We start from the raw sequence: 18095 nt of genomic DNA, 5'->3' as shown, positions 1-18095 counted from the left end.
TAAACCCGGGAGGCGGAGCTTGCAGTGAGCTGAGAAGCTGAGATCCGGCCACTGCACTCCAGCCTGGGCGACAGAGCGAGACTCCGTCTCAAAAAAAATTAGCCAGGCATGGTGGCCCATGCCTGTAGTCCCAGCTATTTGAGAGGCTGAGGCATGAGAATCGCTTGAGCCTGCGAGGTGGAGGTTGCTGTGAGGCGAGATCGTGCCACTGCACTCCAGCCTGGGTGATAAAGTGAGACCCTGTCTCAAAAAAAGAAAAAGAAAAATTATGAAAGCTGTATAATTACAAATTATGTTGAAAGTCCCCATTTATTGAAGAGTACATTTGAATGGGTATGGGAGGGCAATCATGAGGCAGAACCTTTCTCTGAGGAAGTGACATTTAAGGTATGACCTGAAGGATGACTAGGAAAGAGTCAGGTAAAGGGGTGGAAGTAGGGTGGGGTGGGAGTAGGGGGCTTTCCAGGCTCAGGGAACAGCTTGCAGAAAGACCCAGAGAAGTGAAGAAACTGAAAGGTCTGTGTAGCTTGAACACAGGATGGAGAAGATGAGGTTGGAAGAGTGGTCAGGGGCCACAGCAAACAGGGTCTTGTAGGCCACAGTTTGAAAAGAGTTTAAATTTTAAATGCAAAGGGCAGTTCTTGAAAGGTATTGAAACCCTAGGCATGGTGATGTGCTCATAATTGCTAAGATGTTTTCGACTTCTGGTGGTTGTTTGGGGAGCAAGAATGGAGGCAGGGAGGCCAGGTAAGAAGCTGAGCTGTCAGGACAAGAAATGATAGTGACTAGACTAAGGGGGTGGCAGTGGGACCAGAAAGTCAACTTTTAAATTTTAGTGAGAATTGCTTTGTATGCAGGTCACTACATCTCTACCCTGAAACTCCCAGGTCTTCAGAGCAAAAATATTAACCCTGGAGCTCTCAGTTTTCCTGGCTTACTGTGTAAGCAGCAGCAGCTGATATAAACCTCTGGGGTTACTAACTTTGCATCAACTCTATCCTCCCCAGGACAGAGACCATCTAGCCCCCAACCCTGCCACTAGAGGACCCCGTTGGCTGAAGCCAGGCCCCTGCGTCCAGACTATAGCCAGCCCAGCTGAAGACACGGGGTCTGGGATCTGAACCTAAACCAGTTTGTTCCTGGGAGGCTTCTTACCTGTACTCTTTATCCTTCAGGCTTCCGTATCCATGATTATTTGTACTTTCAAGTGCTGAGTCCTGGGGACATTCGATACATCTTCACAGCCACACCTGCCAAGGACTTTGGTGGTATCTTTGTAAGTTAAGGGAGACACCTGATCTCTGATCCTCAACCTCCCTCCTCCCCTCACTGAGCTGCAGTGACCCTCTCATCCCACCTGAGTGCGGGACAGGGAACGGAGCAGAATCAGCTCTGCCTTCCATGAGCTGCAGCACAAAAAGGAAGCTCTTCCAGCTACTCCCGAGTATAATATAGACCTAGGCACCATGGAGGGACAAGTTGTGTTTTTAGGGGACATGAAGTGAAAAGCCAAGAGCACCAGCTTCCTCTGCCAGCTCCACCTCTGAACTATGTGACTTAAGGCAAGTCACTTCCTCTCTCTGGATCTACAACCAACTCCCCTGCCTATCTCATGGAAGGGTAGGGTGGTGTAGGACAACCAGATAGGCCTTTGCGATAATTAAGTAAAAATGTTTAAGTGTCTGGCGATACAGAAACCACTCCATGTTTCCTTCACACTTTACAAGGTGCCAATAAGATGGGATTGTCAGCCCAGTCCTAAAGCTGGTATGTCTCATTATACTCTCACCTCTCTAAATGTTTTTCAGCACACAAGGTATGAGCAGATTCACCTTGTCCCCGCTGAACCTCCAGAGGCCTGTGGGGAACTCAGCAACGGTTTCTTCATCCAGGACCAGATTGCTCTGGTGGAGAGGGGGTAAGGAGTGGGCAGGCAGGACATGAGGGTTGAGCAGGCATAGGGCAGATTCTGAGATTACTGGTGGTAGTGCTTTGAAAGAGCTGTTTTTGAAAATTTCATCTTTTTAAGGGTCTTTGAAAAATGTCTAGCCTGGGCCAACATGGAGAAACCCTGTCTGTACAAAAAATACAAAACTCAGCTGGGCACGGTGTTGCACACCTGTGGTCCCAGCTACTCAGGAGGCTGAGGTGAGAGGATTGCTTGAGGCCACGTTAAGGCTGCAGTGAGCCGAGATCATGTCACTGCACTCCAGCCTGGGCAACAGAGCAAAACCTTGTCTCAAAAAAAAAAAAAAAAAAAAGTTCTAAAATTATCCATGCTTTTAGCTATTTACTTATGAGCCTTTATAACAAATTCTTCAGAGTCTGCCTTCTATACTCCCAGGGTGATGGTCTGGTGAAGGGGGAGCTAGGACCTGTCTTTCCTTTGGTCTCATCACCACCTCTTCCAGGGGCTGCTCCTTCCTCTCCAAGACTCGGGTGGTCCAGGAGCACGGCGGGCGGGCAGTGATCATCTCTGACAACGCAGTTGACAATGACAGCTTCTACGTGGAGATGATCCAGGACAGTACCCAGCGCACAGCTGACATCCCCGCCCTCTTCCTGCTCGGCCGAGATGGGTGAGGGCTCCTTGCCTCTGGCTTTATCAGCATGAGGCTGGGCGCCATGACTTGGGGAGGTCAGGGGTAATCACCAGTCCCTTCTTGCAGGCCTCAACTTGGGGTACTTCAGTTAGAGGGTAAAAAAAGTTCTTGGGCTTTGAAACTCCCAGATTGATGGGGACAGTGGGGCATGATGGGGTACCAAGAAAGTGACCATCACCACTTCTCTTCATGCCCTCCCAGCTACATGATCCGCCGCTCTCTGGAACAGCATGGGCTGCCATGGGCCATCATTTCCATCCCAGTCAATGTCACCAGCATCCCCACCTTTGAGCTGCTGCAACCACCCTGGACCTTCTGGTAGAAGAGTTTGTCTCACATTCCAGCCATAAATGACTCTGAGCTGGGAAGGGGAAACCCAGGAATTTTGCTATTTGGAATTTGGGGACAGCATCTGGGGACAAGTGGAGCCAGGTAGAGGAAAAGAGTTTGGGCATTGCTAGGCTGAAAGGGAAGCCACACCACTGGCCTTACCTTCCCCAGGGCCCCAAAGGGTGTCTCATGCTGCAAGAAGGGGCAAAAGACAGGCCCCAGGGCTTCTGGCTAAAACCTGAAACAAAAGGAGCTGAAGGTAGGCAGCCTGAGAGCCATCTGTGACCTGTCACACTCACCTGGCTCCAGCCTCCCCTACCCAGGGTCTCTGCACAGTGACCTTCACAGCAGTTGTTGGAGTGGTTTAAAGAGCTAGTGTTTGGCGACTCAATAAACCCTCACTGACTTTTTAGCAATAAAGCTTCTCATCAGGGTTGCAACTGTGTCCTAGAATAAGAGCACACAGGGGTGGGCAGGACCTTCAGACTCACTCATCTCATCCTATACTGTCGTTCTGAGGAAAGGAAACGCCCACAGAGGACAGAAACTGGCCCAGCTCATTTGGGACCAGTGCTCAGACTGCTAGTCTTAGATCCCAGCACAGCTTCCTGTTGAGAGCCAAGGACGCTCTGGGAAGCCAGAGTTCATCCCCTCAGGAGAAGACTCATGTTAGAGCATGGGGATCCAAACTGGACCTCAGGGCCAGGCATGGTGGCCCATGCCTGTAATCCCAGCACTTCGGGAGGCCAAGGTGAGAGGATCACTTGAGCCCAAGAATTCAAGACCAGCCTCGGCAACAACATAGCAAGACCCCATATGTACAGAAAAATTAAAAATTAGCTGGGTGTGGTAGCGTGACCCTATAGTCCCAGCTACTCAGGAGGCGGAGGTGGGAAGATCACTTGGGTCCAGGAGTTCAAGGCTGTAATGAGCTATGATTGCATTTCTGCACACCAGCCTGGGTGACAAGGTGAGACCCTATCTCAAAATTAAAAAGCCACCCAAACTGGACCTCAAGACCCTTGCTCTTGGGCATTAGAACATTTGCATAGCAGAGTGTAAATAAGAGCAGAGGTGAGCCCAAGCTGTTGAGCCTGGAGCCCCCATCTCCTACCATTACCTGGTCTAATCAGTACCCCTTTGCACCCACCTGTGACTGCTGCACGCCTGGGGCAGCCTGCCCAGCCACTAGCCACAAAGCATTCCTGCAGAGGCCTATCACCACTTACATTTTATTGAGAACAGTGGGGGGCAGAGGGCAAGTGCTGACTGTTGTGAAGGAGTAAGAACCCAGTGGGTAAGGGGCCAGACAGGTTCCACCTGGCTCCATGGTGCAGAAAAGGGCCTGTGGGGTGGGCACCTGTCCTCTCTGGGATCCCTCAGCAGGGGAATGTGGCAGGCTCCTCCAGGAAAGGGAGGCATTGGGAATGATGGGTTGTAATTCCCATAACATCCAACCCAAGAGTGAGAGGGGTGGTGCTGATCTGGGGATAGGAGGGGACAAGACAGGGCTACTCTCCCAAGTATCTAGCCCAGCTCCTCAAGGTTTCTGGAAGACTTCAGAGTTCCTCTGTGGAGACCCTAAAGATGGAGATTGAGGCCAGGAGAGCCCCTCACTGACCCATTTTAACTGGCCCCAGGAATACCAGAGCATCCTAATCTAAGGAGCAGAGGCCTGTCAAGCCCCAGGTCTCAGCCATGCTGCTGAGTGCTCATTGGGAAGCAGGTGTGAAAAAGGGTGATGACCCCCGACGTGTCCCTCCTGAGGAAGGCAGAGGCCTTTTCCATACTCCATAGGGCCAGCCACTATGCCAGGTCCTGAGAGGCAAGGCACGAGTTACAAAGATTCTGGAGTCTGGAGAAGGGGTTAATCTCCACTTCCCCAGATGTCCAAATGGGGGTGTGAGTAATGCTGGGGGTGTCCAGCATTCCCAGGAGACCGCCTCAGGGAAGGAGCTCAGGAGGCCCAGATCCTCCTGCCCGCCTCTCCTCGCTGTGCCAGTGGTCAAGCAGTTGCCTTACCAGCCACAGCTGTGGTGGGGGGAGGTGAGGGCGCCTCACCACCTCCCGTCTCTGCTTCAATGAACTCGGTCTCAGATTTACCCCCTCAAAAGAAATCAATAGCAAGTTGAAAGGGGAGAAGCCTCCGGTGAATGGGTGAGTATGGGCCGTGGGGCCAAGGAGAAGAAACGCTGTTAGGCCCTGGCCCTGATTCCAGCCCCTCAAACCCTAGAGTGGAAGAACCTCAAGGGGAGGCCAGTTGTGAAAAGCTCAGTGCCAGTGCAGAGTCTGAGCCAACTCAGCAGCAGTGTCCAGGGCATGAGGTCTGGTGGGGGTTGGGGCCAGGGATCCAGGCTCTGTCCTACCCTCTGGCAGAGAGGGCTCGAATGGGGAAAGCAGGCAATGGGAGTGGGAAGTTCCCTCCGAGCCATTTCTCTGGGGGAAGAACCCCCTTTTCTGGCAGGGTCTACGGCAGGGCCCTTTCTGGGCAGGGCAACATCACACATCAGTCATCTCATCCCCCAGCTCTGCATCTTCTGGCTCTCCTTCCTCCTCCTCCTCTTCCTCCTCTTCCTCTTCTGAGGTCACATTGGGTTCATCAGCCTCTGCCAGGCATTTGGGACAGGAACAGACAAACAGATAGTTCTCCCTGCAGCGGTGAGGGATGATGAGGGGGAAAAGTCAGGGAGCTACGGGACAGAGGACCCCAGAGCCCAGCCGCCCAACCATGTCCCCAGCTGGCACCTGAGGATCTTGTGGCGGCTGTGGCGGCTGCGCTCCCGCTGACAGCAGTCCAAGTAGCTGATACAAATTTCCTGTAGGGTAGAGAGGTGCAGTCTGATGGTCTGTGCTCTCTTAAATGGCATAAGGGTCTCCCCAACACCTACCCTATCTCCAACCACTGCCCCATCTCTAGGAGCCAGGCTTGCGCTGCCCTTCAGTGAAGGGGCGAGCTGCCCTCATCCAGTTCCCAGTGCCTTCAGTAAGCAGGCCATTATAAGCCTCCAACAGCCTATGCCTGAGACAGAGGAGACTGGTTAGCCTCAAGCCGTGGTGAAAGCCAGTCAATGGCCAAGGTCTACAGCTGGGATCACAGGTCTTGGTATCGATGCTACTTGCCCTGAAGAAGATTCAACGAGGCACTGTGCCTGCACTAACAGACAAGACCGTAAACCCACAAAGAGCTATCTCCTGCTTTCTTAGAAACTACGTATCTGCATTTGACCAAAAGATAGCTGGGGACAAGAATCTGAGCACATATGTGTCCCTCAAACACTGTCCTGAGGCTTTCTGGAGTCATATTTTGAAAAAGTGAGGTAGGGTTAGAACAGAACCATGAGCTGAAAGACTCAGACCCTAAGGTATGTGGGGATTCCACCCAACAGCCTGAACTTCAAGTGCTCTAGCCACTGCTGCTCCTGATCCCTGCAGAGAACTTCCAAGGCCCACTACCCACCCATCCCCATGGTTCCTGGCCCCTCTCACCTCTCCTGGCTTAATATCCTCCAGAGCAGTGACATGCAAAAGGAAGTTGTTTTCTGGAAAGGAGGTCTCTGCATTGGGCACACAACTGTGGTTGCCTGGATCACAAGAGGCAGGTAATGAGGATTACTGCCTAAAAAAAATAATAACCTCAATTCTGCAGAGTACTGGGTCCTTTCTTGCTCTTTCATCCCTGCCAAGGCTGAGCACGTTTTGGAACCCAAGTTTCCAGACTCTGCTTCCAGTGTTCTTTCCTAAACACCATACAGCACAACACAAATGAACTCCACAGCACTCCCACTCCAACCCGCTGTGACTGGCCAACTTCATTCTCAGTCGTGTTCCCACTGTCTCACAAACGGAGGGACAGGGCTCTGAAGGAATGCCCACGCAAGACCACTTAGTTCTGCCTGCTATTGGACATCTAATAACAGCTGACACAGGCCCTCTGAGAATCCAGTTTGGGAGAGTAGAGTGGCCCAGGAGCCTGGGAGGAGGAGTTTGTAGTCAGGAAACCAGGGGGTGGGAGGCTGAAGTCTGGAAAAGGCAGCTGTCTGAGCTGAATCTGCCCCTCCTCATCAGGTGCTGATGAGACTCGCCCTCTAGCCTGGGCTCCCAGTACTCCCAAATCTCACAGGGCAGTGATGGTGCAAAGCCCATGCATCCCTTTGCAAGAATCAGAGCTCTATGCCTGCCTTAGTACAGGGCCTGGCCTATTGTAAGGTTTTATATATAATAAGCAGGTATTATAGCACAAACAGTTGGGTGAACAAATGAAAAAAATGATAGAACAAAAAGGCCCAGGGGAATTCCTGTGGGAGCTCAGACCTAATGGGGCTCCCAGACTCAACCCTACCAGCCTAGAAAGGGCCAACTGAGAAAGATAAACTGTGGCTGCGAGGCCACCTGACAAAGGCGCGCCTAGGACCATCCCTCCTCAACGCCATGACTCACAGCAGCTCTGAAGCACAAAGAGGCCAGATCCTTCACAGTTAAGAAACTCTCCAGTTGCTGTAAGACAGTAATATACAGACATTATTCTACCCATTTTTATAGGTAGGAAAAGGAAACGAGGCTTACAAGGACAGGCACTGTCGCCACTGTCCTGCCACCCCACCACACTAAGGCATCAGTCCCTACCATATTACCTAAACTCGCCTCTCTCAGACAGAAGCCTTGCTTTTCTGTCTATAAGACACCCTATTTATCCAGCAGCCCCTCTCCTCCCAGCATCAAGCCTCTGGATAAATCTTGGGGCTGTTTCTCACCTGTGTACTCTGTGGATAGAGCTGAAGCTCCCCATAGGCACAAAGGGATTACCTTCCCCCACCATTAATACAGAGCATCCTGGGCAAAGATTTTGTGTCCACCATCTGACTAGGGGGTCACCATGGTTGGGTGAGGCCAAGGCCCTATCTCACCAACCTGCCTCGATGTCCTTGTACAGCTGGTCAATGAAGATGTCAAGTTGCTCACGGTCCTGAGGCTTCAACTCCAGAGCGTCACAGGCATGGACCCACTGGCTTAGGGAGCTGGGGGTCCCAGGCAGCCCATGGTTGGGGAGGCGGAAGCCCAGGTCACAGGGCTCTCCACCTCCAGGTAAGTTAAGCCCAAGAAGAAGGGTCTCTCACCCTACCCCATTTCATTCTCCAGGGTGGGGGCCCATCTTCCCCAACAGAGGCTCCCCAAAACAGATTCCAATGCCTGATTCTGACTCCTGCCACTGTGTCCAGTTCAGTGATCTGCCCAGAGTCCTACCCTACCCCATCCCAGTCTTGAAAGGAACTGTGGCTACCTTCCTCAATCAGTTTCCCACCCCGAGAGTAAGTTCAATAGCTCTGGAACATTCTAACCTGGTCCCGATTCCTTGGCCATTGGTCCCAACAAGAGCAAAGAGAGACCGGAATCCATCTGGAGTGAACCACTGTAGGGGCAAAAAAGAGATAAAGAGATAAGCGCTCATGTTAACAGCCACTTGCTTTTCTTCCAATTGGACTCTGTTCGGGAAGCCTTCTGTGAGTCAGGCTCATCCCAACTCCAGAAGACCAAGTTGGCTTTGGCTCAGCTGTCTCAGTAGGAGATGCTGACCTTGTTGCTCCTGGAAAGCTGGAGTAACAAGGAGGCCACTGGTCCCACCCTCTCCTCACTCACCTGACTGACTGCTTCCTCATAGAGGGCCTCTGTGAACAGTCTCCGCAGAAGTTCCAGTTGGCCCTGGTTTAGGGGAAGCAGAGAGAGATTTGTATCCCTGGGGATTTCCCATTAGCACCCAGGCAGGGCCCAGGCGACTAGGGAGGGAAGGAAAAAGGGCCAGCTCTGTAGACTGAGCTTTCCGTAGGGGCAAAGGAAGGCCACAAAGTCCACCTCCAAAGAGCTCTGGCAGTCTGCCGGCCTGTTCCAACCCGGGGTGGCAAACCCAAATTTCTCTCCATTTTCCAGCACTTGTACCAGCAAGGCTGAGACAGCCTGAAATGTCTATCCACACCACCACCGTCAAATCTCCCTTGACCTGGCCTCCAGACCAGCTGGGCTCTCCCACTCCCTTCCTGTAAGTTCAGTGCAACAGGGCCCACCCCAGATGCAAACCTTTTACACACCTGCCTCCACCCTCAGGCAGCTCCTGCAGGGAAGTCTGCTGTCCTCAGTGAGGACCCATACTCTTTGATTGGGAATGGTCACTCAAGACATGGGCAGTTTCAAGCTGCTCTCTGATTCTGTGGCCCCACAACCCTCTAGTCTCCATTCTACCTGATTTGCCCACTGCTATCCTATGACAAGTCCTGCCTTCTAACACCAGTTAGGGAGCACTTTCAGGGCAGGGCATCCAACACGCCCTTCCTCTGTTGTCACCCCACTTCCCAACTGTGGGTCCACATGAGGTCATGAAGTAAACAGTGGCAGGAACGTAAGTCCTCTGAATCTATTTCTGGACCCAAGTGCTAACTCCTTCCTGTAGCTGAGAAGTGATCAAATGTGGTGCTTCCCACAGATGGCCAGAGACATCCTAGGGTATTTGGGGAGGGAATGAGACAGGCCATGGGAGAAGAATAACCTTGAATTTGTCTCCCAGAAGTTTATGGACAATTTCCTCCTCTTCGTTGGCTGTTTTGTTACAGAACTGGGAGAAGAGCCTGATCCAACGGTCCTTGTCCTTCGCCTGCAGTGAACAAATATACTTAAGGGTCACACACACCCACCTTCTTACTGGCACTCCCGCCCACTTAGGAAATACCACCACACAGGAGCTTATAGGGGCCCTTCCTCTGCCTGAGGCTTCCTCCCAATGGTGCCCACCCCAAACCATCTCCCCAGCTGGAGCCCAGAGAGCCAATTCAACAACACTTGGAAAACACGAGAAAGAGGCTGAGGAACAACATTAATAGAAGGGCGGTTAGAGTGGCTTCTCTCGCTTTATGTAAGACGCAATCCTGAAAAAGTGGTGCTTATAAATCAAATGCATGAACTGCTACTGCACAAGGCATCTTCTGTATCAGAAACTATAGGCATACTATCACACTGGTCTTTAAGTTTAAAAAAAAAAAAAAAGACTACAGGCAAAATGAGCCCTCCACTCCCTATGCCTGATTTATGTTTAGCGCATTCCTAAGGTTTTATCTAGCAAGGAGCTCTCCTTTGGGAAGGCCAGGAAGAACTCTACATCCAAGCTAGGGCTTTGAGGTGAGGAAAAGACCAAGACCAAGGGTTGAATGGGGCCAAAGTCAGCTTCCCCGAGAGGGTTGGGTGGGCTCACCTGCTTCACTGTGGCCACCATCCTGGCCATCAACATGATGCTTGCAGTCTCAGGTGGGTAGTGAACGCTCCTGGGGAAAGAGAAAAAAGATTGGCCTAGAAATTCTCTCCCTAGTAGCTGAGCTCAGGGAAGCCGAGTCTGACTGGTACAGAGAAAACTTCCTACCAATTCCGTCAATTACCAAGAGAGAAAGTTCATAGGCAAGGACTTAGGCAAGACTTTGAATCCCAATTGGCTTAATGGGGCTCTTTCTGGGAGAGTGTTAAATGCTAAGGACAGAAGGACTGACAGCCCAGATTAAAAGCAGGGGATAGGGTGATGTGACTTCTGTTTAACCCTAAGAAAGGAGGAGAAATCCAGGGAATTGTAACTTAAGAAAGATGGCAACACCTGATGACCCCAGGCAGGCAACCTGAGAGGAAAGGATAAAGGAAAGAAGAGAGGAAAAGTGACCCACCTCCATGCCTCCTGAAGCTTATTGAGAGGATGCAAGGGGTCATCCTGGGAAGGGCCTGGGCACAGGACCTGGTGGTATTGCTCAGTGGCTGCCAGCCGACATTCTGCACTGCAGTACATCACCTGTTAGGTGGGATAGAAGTCAGTACCCTAGGATCTGGCCCTAGTATCACCTCCTGTAACTGCATTCCTTCCACAAATAGCCCCTGAGCTGTAGCTTAGATGTATTATGAGAAGAAAAAACATAGGGTGCTCTGGGGGCATGTGAAAGGCACACCTAGGCTTACAAAACCACAGAAAGGGAAGAGAACTTTTCAGGTAGAGGGGAGAGCACTTGCCAGGTCCCCAGGAAGAAAGCGAGCTCCCACCAAGCCCATTTTCCAGACAATGTAACTGTGCCAGGGAGGATGAAACTGGAACAATAACCAAGCCTTTTCAACATCCTATCCTACATTATAGGTTTCAAGGGCCATGACCAGGTCTATCATTGCTCCTGTGTCCCCACTGAGGACTCCAGCTAAGGCCTCCCTCACCCACCCCCTTCCAGGTATACTCCCCAAGAATACTCACTTGGCAATGAGGACAGTTCTGGTGGAGGTCCTTGCGCACAGTGCACAGCTCTGGGTGAGGCAGAACCTGGCCTGGTTTCCCGGTCAGCCTCTGGGCATTCTCCTCTGCCTTCTCCAGTGCCCGAAGGCAGTGGTCACAGGCTGAGGGTGAGAGCCAGACACGACAATGTCTTGAGAACAGAGGCCATATCTATCCCTTTCACAGCCCTACGGAGCACCTGCTATGTGTCAGGCACCATTCTGGTGTTTCATAAAAGTTTGGAAAGTGAGTAAATGAAAAATTACATGCATGCATGAATGAATGAATGAATTTCACATGCAGCCAAAGGTAGATGATCCCCTCCTCCCTCTCAAGGACTTCCTGGCCCTTATTGTCTAACTTTCCTTGCTTCTTAATCAGACTCACTCTGTGGGGCTCCCCTACCACACCAACACTGGGCTTTTCCCATACTCTGGGGCCAACTGACCCTCCTTTCATTGCGTGTCTCCAGCTTAAGAAATGTGTGGGCCGGGCACGGTGGCTCATGCCTGTAATTCCAGCACTTTGGGAGGCCAAGGCAAGTGGAGCACCTGAGGTTAGGAGTTCAAGACCAACCTGGCCAAGATGGTGAAACCCCGTTTCTACTAAAAATACAAAAATTAGGTGGACATGGTTGTGCGTGCCTGTAATCCCAGCTCGTCAGGATGCTGAGGCAGGAGAATTGCTTGAACCTGGGAGGCAGAGATTGCGGAGAGCTGAGATCGCACAACTGCACTCTAGCCTGGGCAACAAGAGCGAAACTCTGTCCCCCTCCCCACAACTCCAAAAGAAGAAAAGTGTGAAAAAGCATGTGGTCAGCAAAGCCAAGGGCATCCTACTTGTGCTCACCCCTAACTCAGCCTTCTTTGAACAAGGGCCATGTAGCCTCCTCTTGGTGGAGGACTCCACTTTGGCACTGGGCCTTCAGCATGACCATGGAGTCAAACTTGCCTGAGTCCTGCTGTGCTCCCTCAAGGAGCACATCTGAAGAGCTTCCCACCACAGGAATTAGCCTCAAACACCTGAGACTGGACAGAGGCGTGGTTCTCAGGCATAGTCCTTCAATGGAAGAGAGCATTTCCTCCCAACACCCAGAGTTCCAGAGACATCAGCCAGTAGGGATGTATGCAGCTCACTTCCATGCACAAAGGCGACTGGGCCCAGCAGCCATAAGGAGTAGGAGAGCTGTACTCACCTCGGTAGCGATAAAGTGCATTCCAGAGAAACTGTGCAGCCACCAGGGGCCGTTCTACGAAGATGGTCTCCCCCTTCCGGATCAGCTGTGTGGCAAACAGGCCCTTTCCCTAAGAGGGCAGAGGGATAGGATGGCTATAAGAAGGAACAGAAGACATAGCTCCAAGCGCTTCCAGGAGGCTGTCCAGCCTCACTCCCACATGCCTGACTCTTAGGAGAAGCCTCTGCCTCTGTGAGTTCATGGAGACTAGTCAGTACCCTCCATAACTTTCTCCTCTGGAAATGCAGCTCTGACCTATTTTCAGTTGCACTCCTTTCAGCCCATTCAGAGCAGAAGGCCTGGAACAGGGAGGAAGCCACAATGGCAGTCATCTCAGATTACTCAGAGAAATTTTCTGAGTATGGCCAGAGCAGGGCCAAGGCTTATAGCAGGCTGGGGCCTCCAGTACCAGGAGGTGGTAACAGCAGGGCACTCATCTCTCAGTCAGCCACCTGCCACTCCAGGATCCTGGCAGTGGTGTTGCTACACAGGCCTGCAGAGAAATCCTACACCATGGGATAGGGAAGCCTTGTTTGGGGGAGAATGTGCCCTCTTCCTTGGTCAGCTGAATACCCACAGCACCTAGCACAGTGCCTGGCATCCAACAAGTCCTTGGGGGTTGCACTGAAAGAAGGGAGCTAATACTAGTACCAGTCCTAACATTAACTTGCTGTGAACCTTTGAGCCAACTGCTTCACTTTATATCTGATCCCCATTTGAAAAGTGAGCATTATAATAATACCTACAAGGTAGTTTCCAGGGTGCAACGATATAGCACAGATGAATGTACCTTATGAGCTCTACCTTCTTCCTACTCAATGAGAGGTACAGGGACTGGCAACATGGGCATCACCTAGGACTCTGTTAGAAATGCAGAATCTTAGGCCCCACCCCAGACCTGCTGAATCAGAATCTGCAGCGTAACAAGATGCCCAGGTGATTCACATGCATGTTAGTTTGAGAAGCACTGGTCTAAAACACTATATACATCATGTAAAGGATGAAAGATGAGAAAACAACCCCTGAACTGCCATCTCTCAAACGTGCAAAAGGACTCAGCAGATGGCTTCAGAACCCAGGCAGTTACTGGCCTTATTGGGCATATACTCCCACTACTCAAAGAAGATGTGTGGAGCCCTGCCAACACTGAGCTGCCACAACAAAAGGAGAGGAAAAAAATGCTTGACATCAAAGCAAAATGACATGTCAGTGTTGCCTCCCAGGTAGCTCCCTGACTCCTTAGAAGGCCAGATAGGATTGCTCTCAAACGCAGAGCGAAAAATCTCAACCCTGTGAACAACTCTGGAAGCTCTATCTCACAGTAGAATGGGACAGGTGAAACAAAACCAGAAGGCAAAGCCCTGGGCACACCCTTGCCTGGCTTCCTGGAAGCCCTTCCCCCTATGCCTTGTATCCCGTCCCAATCTAGCAAATTGAAAACTTGGCCTTCCTCTATGGGACAAGACAATATGAACAGGGGACTCACATTATTTCTGACAATCTCAAATTTCAATATTGGACAAATATAGATCTCCCTCTCTTTGTGAAGGACTAAATGCAGAAAATATTTAGTAATCAAAATAAAGAGAAAAGAATCGGAGATATTCCTTTATAAAGTCACTCATTCCCAAAACTGATGAGCATACTTCAAGGAAAACAGAGCTCTAACTCATATTAAGGTTGGGCCGGGCGCAGGGGCTCACGCTTGTAATCCCAGCACTTTGGGAGGCTGAGGCGGACGGATCACGAGGTCAGGAGTTCAAGACCAGCCTGAACGATATGGTGAAACCCTGTCTCTACTAAAAATACAAAAATTAGCTGGACATGGTGGTGTTCGCCTATAGTCCCAGCTATTTGGGAGGCTGAGGCAGGAGAATCACCGGAACCCAGGAGGCGGAGGTTGCAGTGAGCCAAGATTGCGTTACTGCACTACAGCCTGGGTGACAGAGTAAGACTCCATCTCAAAAAAAAAAAGAAGGTTGGAGAGCACTGAACCTGAATGAAAAGGGACAAACCATACATCCTTCCAATTTGAAAAAAAAAGTATTAAAAAAAATCATGCAGGCTGGATGTGGTGGCTCATGCCTGTAAATCTAGCACTTTGGGAAGTGAGGATGAAGGATCGCTTGAGCCCAAGAGTTTGAGACTATTCTGGGCAACATAGCAAGATCCCATCTCTATTAAAAAAAAAAATTGTGCAAAACTCTAAGACTATGTAGTATTTTTTTTTTTTTTTGAGACGGAGTCTCCCTCTGTTGCCCAGGCTGAAGTGCAGTAGCACAACCTCAGCTCACTGCAACCTCTGCCTCCTGGGTTCAAGCAATTCTCATGCCTTGGCCTCAGGTAGCTGGCATTACAGGCATGCACCACTACACCCGGCTAATTTTTGTATTTTCAGTAGAGAGGGGGTTTTACCATGTTGATCAGGCTGGTCTCGAACTCCTGACATCAAGTTCAAGTGATCCGCCCGCCTCGGCCTTCCAAAGTGCTGGGATTACAGGTGTGAGCCACCGCACCCGGCCTAATTTTTGTATTTTTAGTAGAGACAGGGTTTCACCATGTTGGCCAGGCTGGTCTTGAACTCCTGACCTCAAGTGATCAGCCCACCTCAGCCTCCAAAAGTGCTGGAATTATAGGAATGAGCCACCATGCCCGGGCAGACTATGTAGTAGATTTTAAAATCTTGATTAAAAGAAGAAAGCCCACAATAAGCCATGCTGCTATCTGGCTAGTGCACCAGTATGGTAGTCCAGCTGGCTTCCACTGGACCTGGTGAAGTTTCTGTTCTGATTGGTCATGTCTCTGGCATAATAGTTGATAAATTTTTGAAAAGTCATTCCTATCCACAGAAGCAATAAAAAGTAGTCAAAAACTACTCCCACTTGAGGCCCTGGTCTATAAAGTTTCATGACCCAATTCTCTCAAACCACTATTTAAACAATGTAATGACAGAAAACACGCAAAGCTTTTTTATTTTACCAAAAAAAAAAAAAAAAAAAAAACCACACACACACACACATATAACCCTCATGTGGTAACTTGAGGAAAATAACACAGAGAAAAAAAATCACAAACCAATCTTATTTGAATAGAGAAGCAAAAAGCCCAGGATAATCCACGCTGTTACCAAGTCCAGGAAGGTATATTATTTTCTCCAGCTGCAGATCAGATATAGGCAAGGAAAGGGCGATTGGCTGGGGCCTTGACAGATGCCTGGGCCAGGAAATCTGTGCAAGGAGAGTGGCTGAAGTGATGAAGTGAGAGGGAAGAAATGAAGGGAGGAAGGGGCTGAGAGACTGGGGGCTAATGAAGAAAAAGGTGAGGAAAATTACTGCAAACCAAGAATGATGGAACTGAGACATCTTCAAACTGTGGCCACCCAGGAACACTAGAGACTATGGAGATGGAGATATGAACAGGTAAGGAGACCAAGGATGTAGGGAAGCTGATTTACCAGGGAAGGAGCAGGGTGCTCCAGATACCTTTGGAGCAGAAGCGGGGCAAGGGAAGGTTGGGCTGGGAAACTAGATCAATACGATAATGCTGAGAGCGGATGACAGACAACTAGAGATCTTACATCTTGGGCAAGAAACAACGATACACACAGCCACTACACAGGATAAATTATTCAACCTCACTAGTAACCAAAGAAACATAAATGAAAACAAATATCATTTTGCACATATCAATAGGCAAAGATAACTAGGAAAAAAATAGTGCTGGACAAAACAAAAGGATGTTTACATAGAAAATGAGCTCTAAGATTTTTGACTCCAGGTTTCAAAAATACAACAATAAAGGGTCCATTAATAAGGGGTTGGTTGAGAGGGTTGTGGCCCTCTCACGGAAAAAGCTACTATTCACCTCTTAAAAATTAATATGTAGAAATAGGCTTGATATTGAAAGACTCACTGCTGCATCAAAAAGCAATTTCTAAAAATGTAATTTTAACGTACACATCTTTGCACAAGTATAGAAGTATGAGTGATTTTTATATTTTCTTTCCTTACACGCATTTTCTATTTTTTTCCACAATGAACTTTTGGAACACAATAAAAACGACAAAATCATGTCACCTTCCGGCTAAAAATTCTCCCAACGCCCCCACGGCCTTTTGACTCTGGTCCAAATTCCTCAGCACTCCAAGCACCTTCGTGAAGGGTCTTGGCCTGTCTCCTCATCCCCCCACCAAATTTCATACATTAAGTTCGTGAGGACCCACACTCTTTTACATCTCAGTTCTCTCTGCCCAGCACGTCCCCGCCCACCGTTCCAGGGACCCAGCAGCAAAGCCCCCTAGCCCCGCCCCGAGCAGTCACAGCAGGGCCTCCGGCAAGCTGGCCGGATTCCGCTGGGAGGAAATGCGTACGGAGACTCCGGAGGCCCGGGTCTATCGCGTGACCGCGCCACGAGCCTGCGCGCGGGGACAGACTGGGAGCCCCTGGGCCGCGAGCAGGGGCCGGGCCGTAGCGTCCGAGCGGCACGGAAGCCTCTAGGCTGCGGGCGTGGAGTCCTGCACGGCTGTCTCCGTGGCCGGACTGGGCTGAGGCTCCCGGCAGGACCCGCCCCGACCTCACCTTGGCGCTGCTCACGAAACGGACTTCCACGGAGACCCGGGCGCGGCCCGCCACGCCCACGCAGAAGGAGAACACGTCGCACGTGGAGGCCGCCATCTTGGCGCGCCTCCGCCTTATGACCCTTAACCCCACCTCGACCTGCGAGGCCCCACCCCCTTCTGGCCCCGCCCCCGGCGAGAGTGCCTCGGAGGTTGCGAGGTTTTGCGCTCCACCAAGTCTGAGTTTAAGTGCCGTGGTTTGTTGACGGGAGTGTAGTTGGGCCTGCCTTTGTGCTTTTACATCGGTACCTTTTTGTGTCTGTACCTCTGTATCAGAGTCTGTGTACGCGTACATAGTTTTGATGTGTGTGTCTTTGAGTCCGTGGCATGTTTTTTTTTTTTTTTTTTTTTGGACAGTCTCACTCTGTCGCCCAGGCTGGTGTGCAGTGGCGCGATCTCGGCTCACTGCAACCTCTGCCTCCCAGGTTCAAGTGATTCTCCTGCCTCAGTCTCCCGAAGAGCTGGGCGTACAGGTGTGCGCCGCTAAGTCCAGTTAATGTTCGTATTTTTAGCGGGTTTTACCATGTTGGCCAGGCTGGTCTCGAACTTCTGACCTCAAGTGATCCGCCCGCTTCGACCTCCCAAAGTGTTGGGATTACGGGCGTGAGCCACCTCGCCCGGCCTACGATGCATGTTTCTGTGTATGTTGTCTCTGTCCACACAGTGGCCTGTCTTCACTGAGTAAAGCGCTCTCTGGACCCAGCCCTAGAGTGGGACAGCAGAAGGCCAACTTACTCCTATCCTCCCTAGCTCTCAGCCTGAAGGGAAGGACTAGCTTATACCGTGGAGCTCACTCACCGCACCTGAAGAGTCCAGGACAAGATTTCCTTTCTCGGTAATCCCTCTGGCAGCAGGGGAGACAGTCCTGCCAAAGGTCAGGGTGGACTTGTGCCTCTCTCAGATTCTTCAGTGGCTTAGGGACCTTGCAACCCGGGGGTAGTAGAGGAGTCCATAGTGGACCTCAGGTCTGAGAACCTCTGAAACTGGATACAGAAGTGAGTGTGCATATGCACACACTGTCGTGAAAGGGGGGAG

General features: G+C 50.7%; 2 protein-coding genes across 2 annotated transcripts in view; one reads left to right on the top strand and one right to left on the bottom strand.

The window, feature by feature from the left end:
- Positions 1 to 3373, top strand: part of PRADC1 (protease-associated domain containing 1) — a 6126-nt gene extending 2753 nt beyond the window's left edge. Inside the window, exons 2-5 of the mRNA XM_011980686.1 lie at positions 1176 to 1276; positions 1809 to 1918; positions 2412 to 2579; positions 2805 to 3373. Coding sequence (XP_011836076.1) covers positions 1176 to 1276; positions 1809 to 1918; positions 2412 to 2579; positions 2805 to 2925 — 500 coding nt within the window. The 3' untranslated portion in view covers positions 2926 to 3373. The remainder of the gene's footprint in view (positions 1 to 1175; positions 1277 to 1808; positions 1919 to 2411; positions 2580 to 2804) is intronic.
- Positions 3374 to 4145: 772 nt separating this feature from the next.
- SMYD5 (SMYD family member 5) lies at positions 4146 to 17156 on the bottom strand. The gene is made up of 13 exons (XM_011980677.1): positions 17023 to 17156; positions 12407 to 12515; positions 11194 to 11333; positions 10625 to 10746; positions 10168 to 10237; positions 9469 to 9573; positions 8568 to 8630; positions 8270 to 8340; positions 7842 to 7948; positions 7371 to 7427; positions 6420 to 6514; positions 5679 to 5749; positions 4146 to 5583 (listed from the first exon to the last, which is right to left on the bottom strand). The coding sequence occupies exons 1-13, from the start codon at positions 17116 to 17118 to the stop codon at positions 5433 to 5435; spliced, it is 1257 nt and encodes a 418-aa protein (XP_011836067.1). The 5' UTR covers positions 17119 to 17156; the 3' UTR covers positions 4146 to 5432.
- Positions 17157 to 18095: the final 939 nt, after the last annotated feature.

The sequence above is a fragment of the Mandrillus leucophaeus genome, unplaced genomic scaffold (assembly GCF_000951045.1).
Source record: "Mandrillus leucophaeus isolate KB7577 unplaced genomic scaffold, Mleu.le_1.0 Scaffold216, whole genome shotgun sequence".
NCBI lineage: Eukaryota > Metazoa > Chordata > Mammalia > Primates > Cercopithecidae > Mandrillus > Mandrillus leucophaeus.
The sequence above is the reverse complement of the archived record's forward strand: the minus strand, read 5'-3'. Positions and strand labels throughout refer to the sequence as shown.

Coding starts and splice junctions, on each gene's coding strand:
- SMYD5 (XM_011980677.1), bottom strand. CDS start 17,118: ATGGCGGCCTCCACGTGCGACGTGTTCTCCTTCTGCGTGGGCGTGGCG. Junction 10,238..10,624: donor AAGCTTCAGGAGGCATGGAG/GTGGGTCACTTT, acceptor CTCTTTCCCCAG/GAGCGTTCACTACCCACCTG. Junction 6,515..7,370: donor CTTTGTGCTTCAGAGCTGCT/GTGAGTCATGGC, acceptor CTTGTGATCCAG/GCAACCACAGTTGTGTGCCC.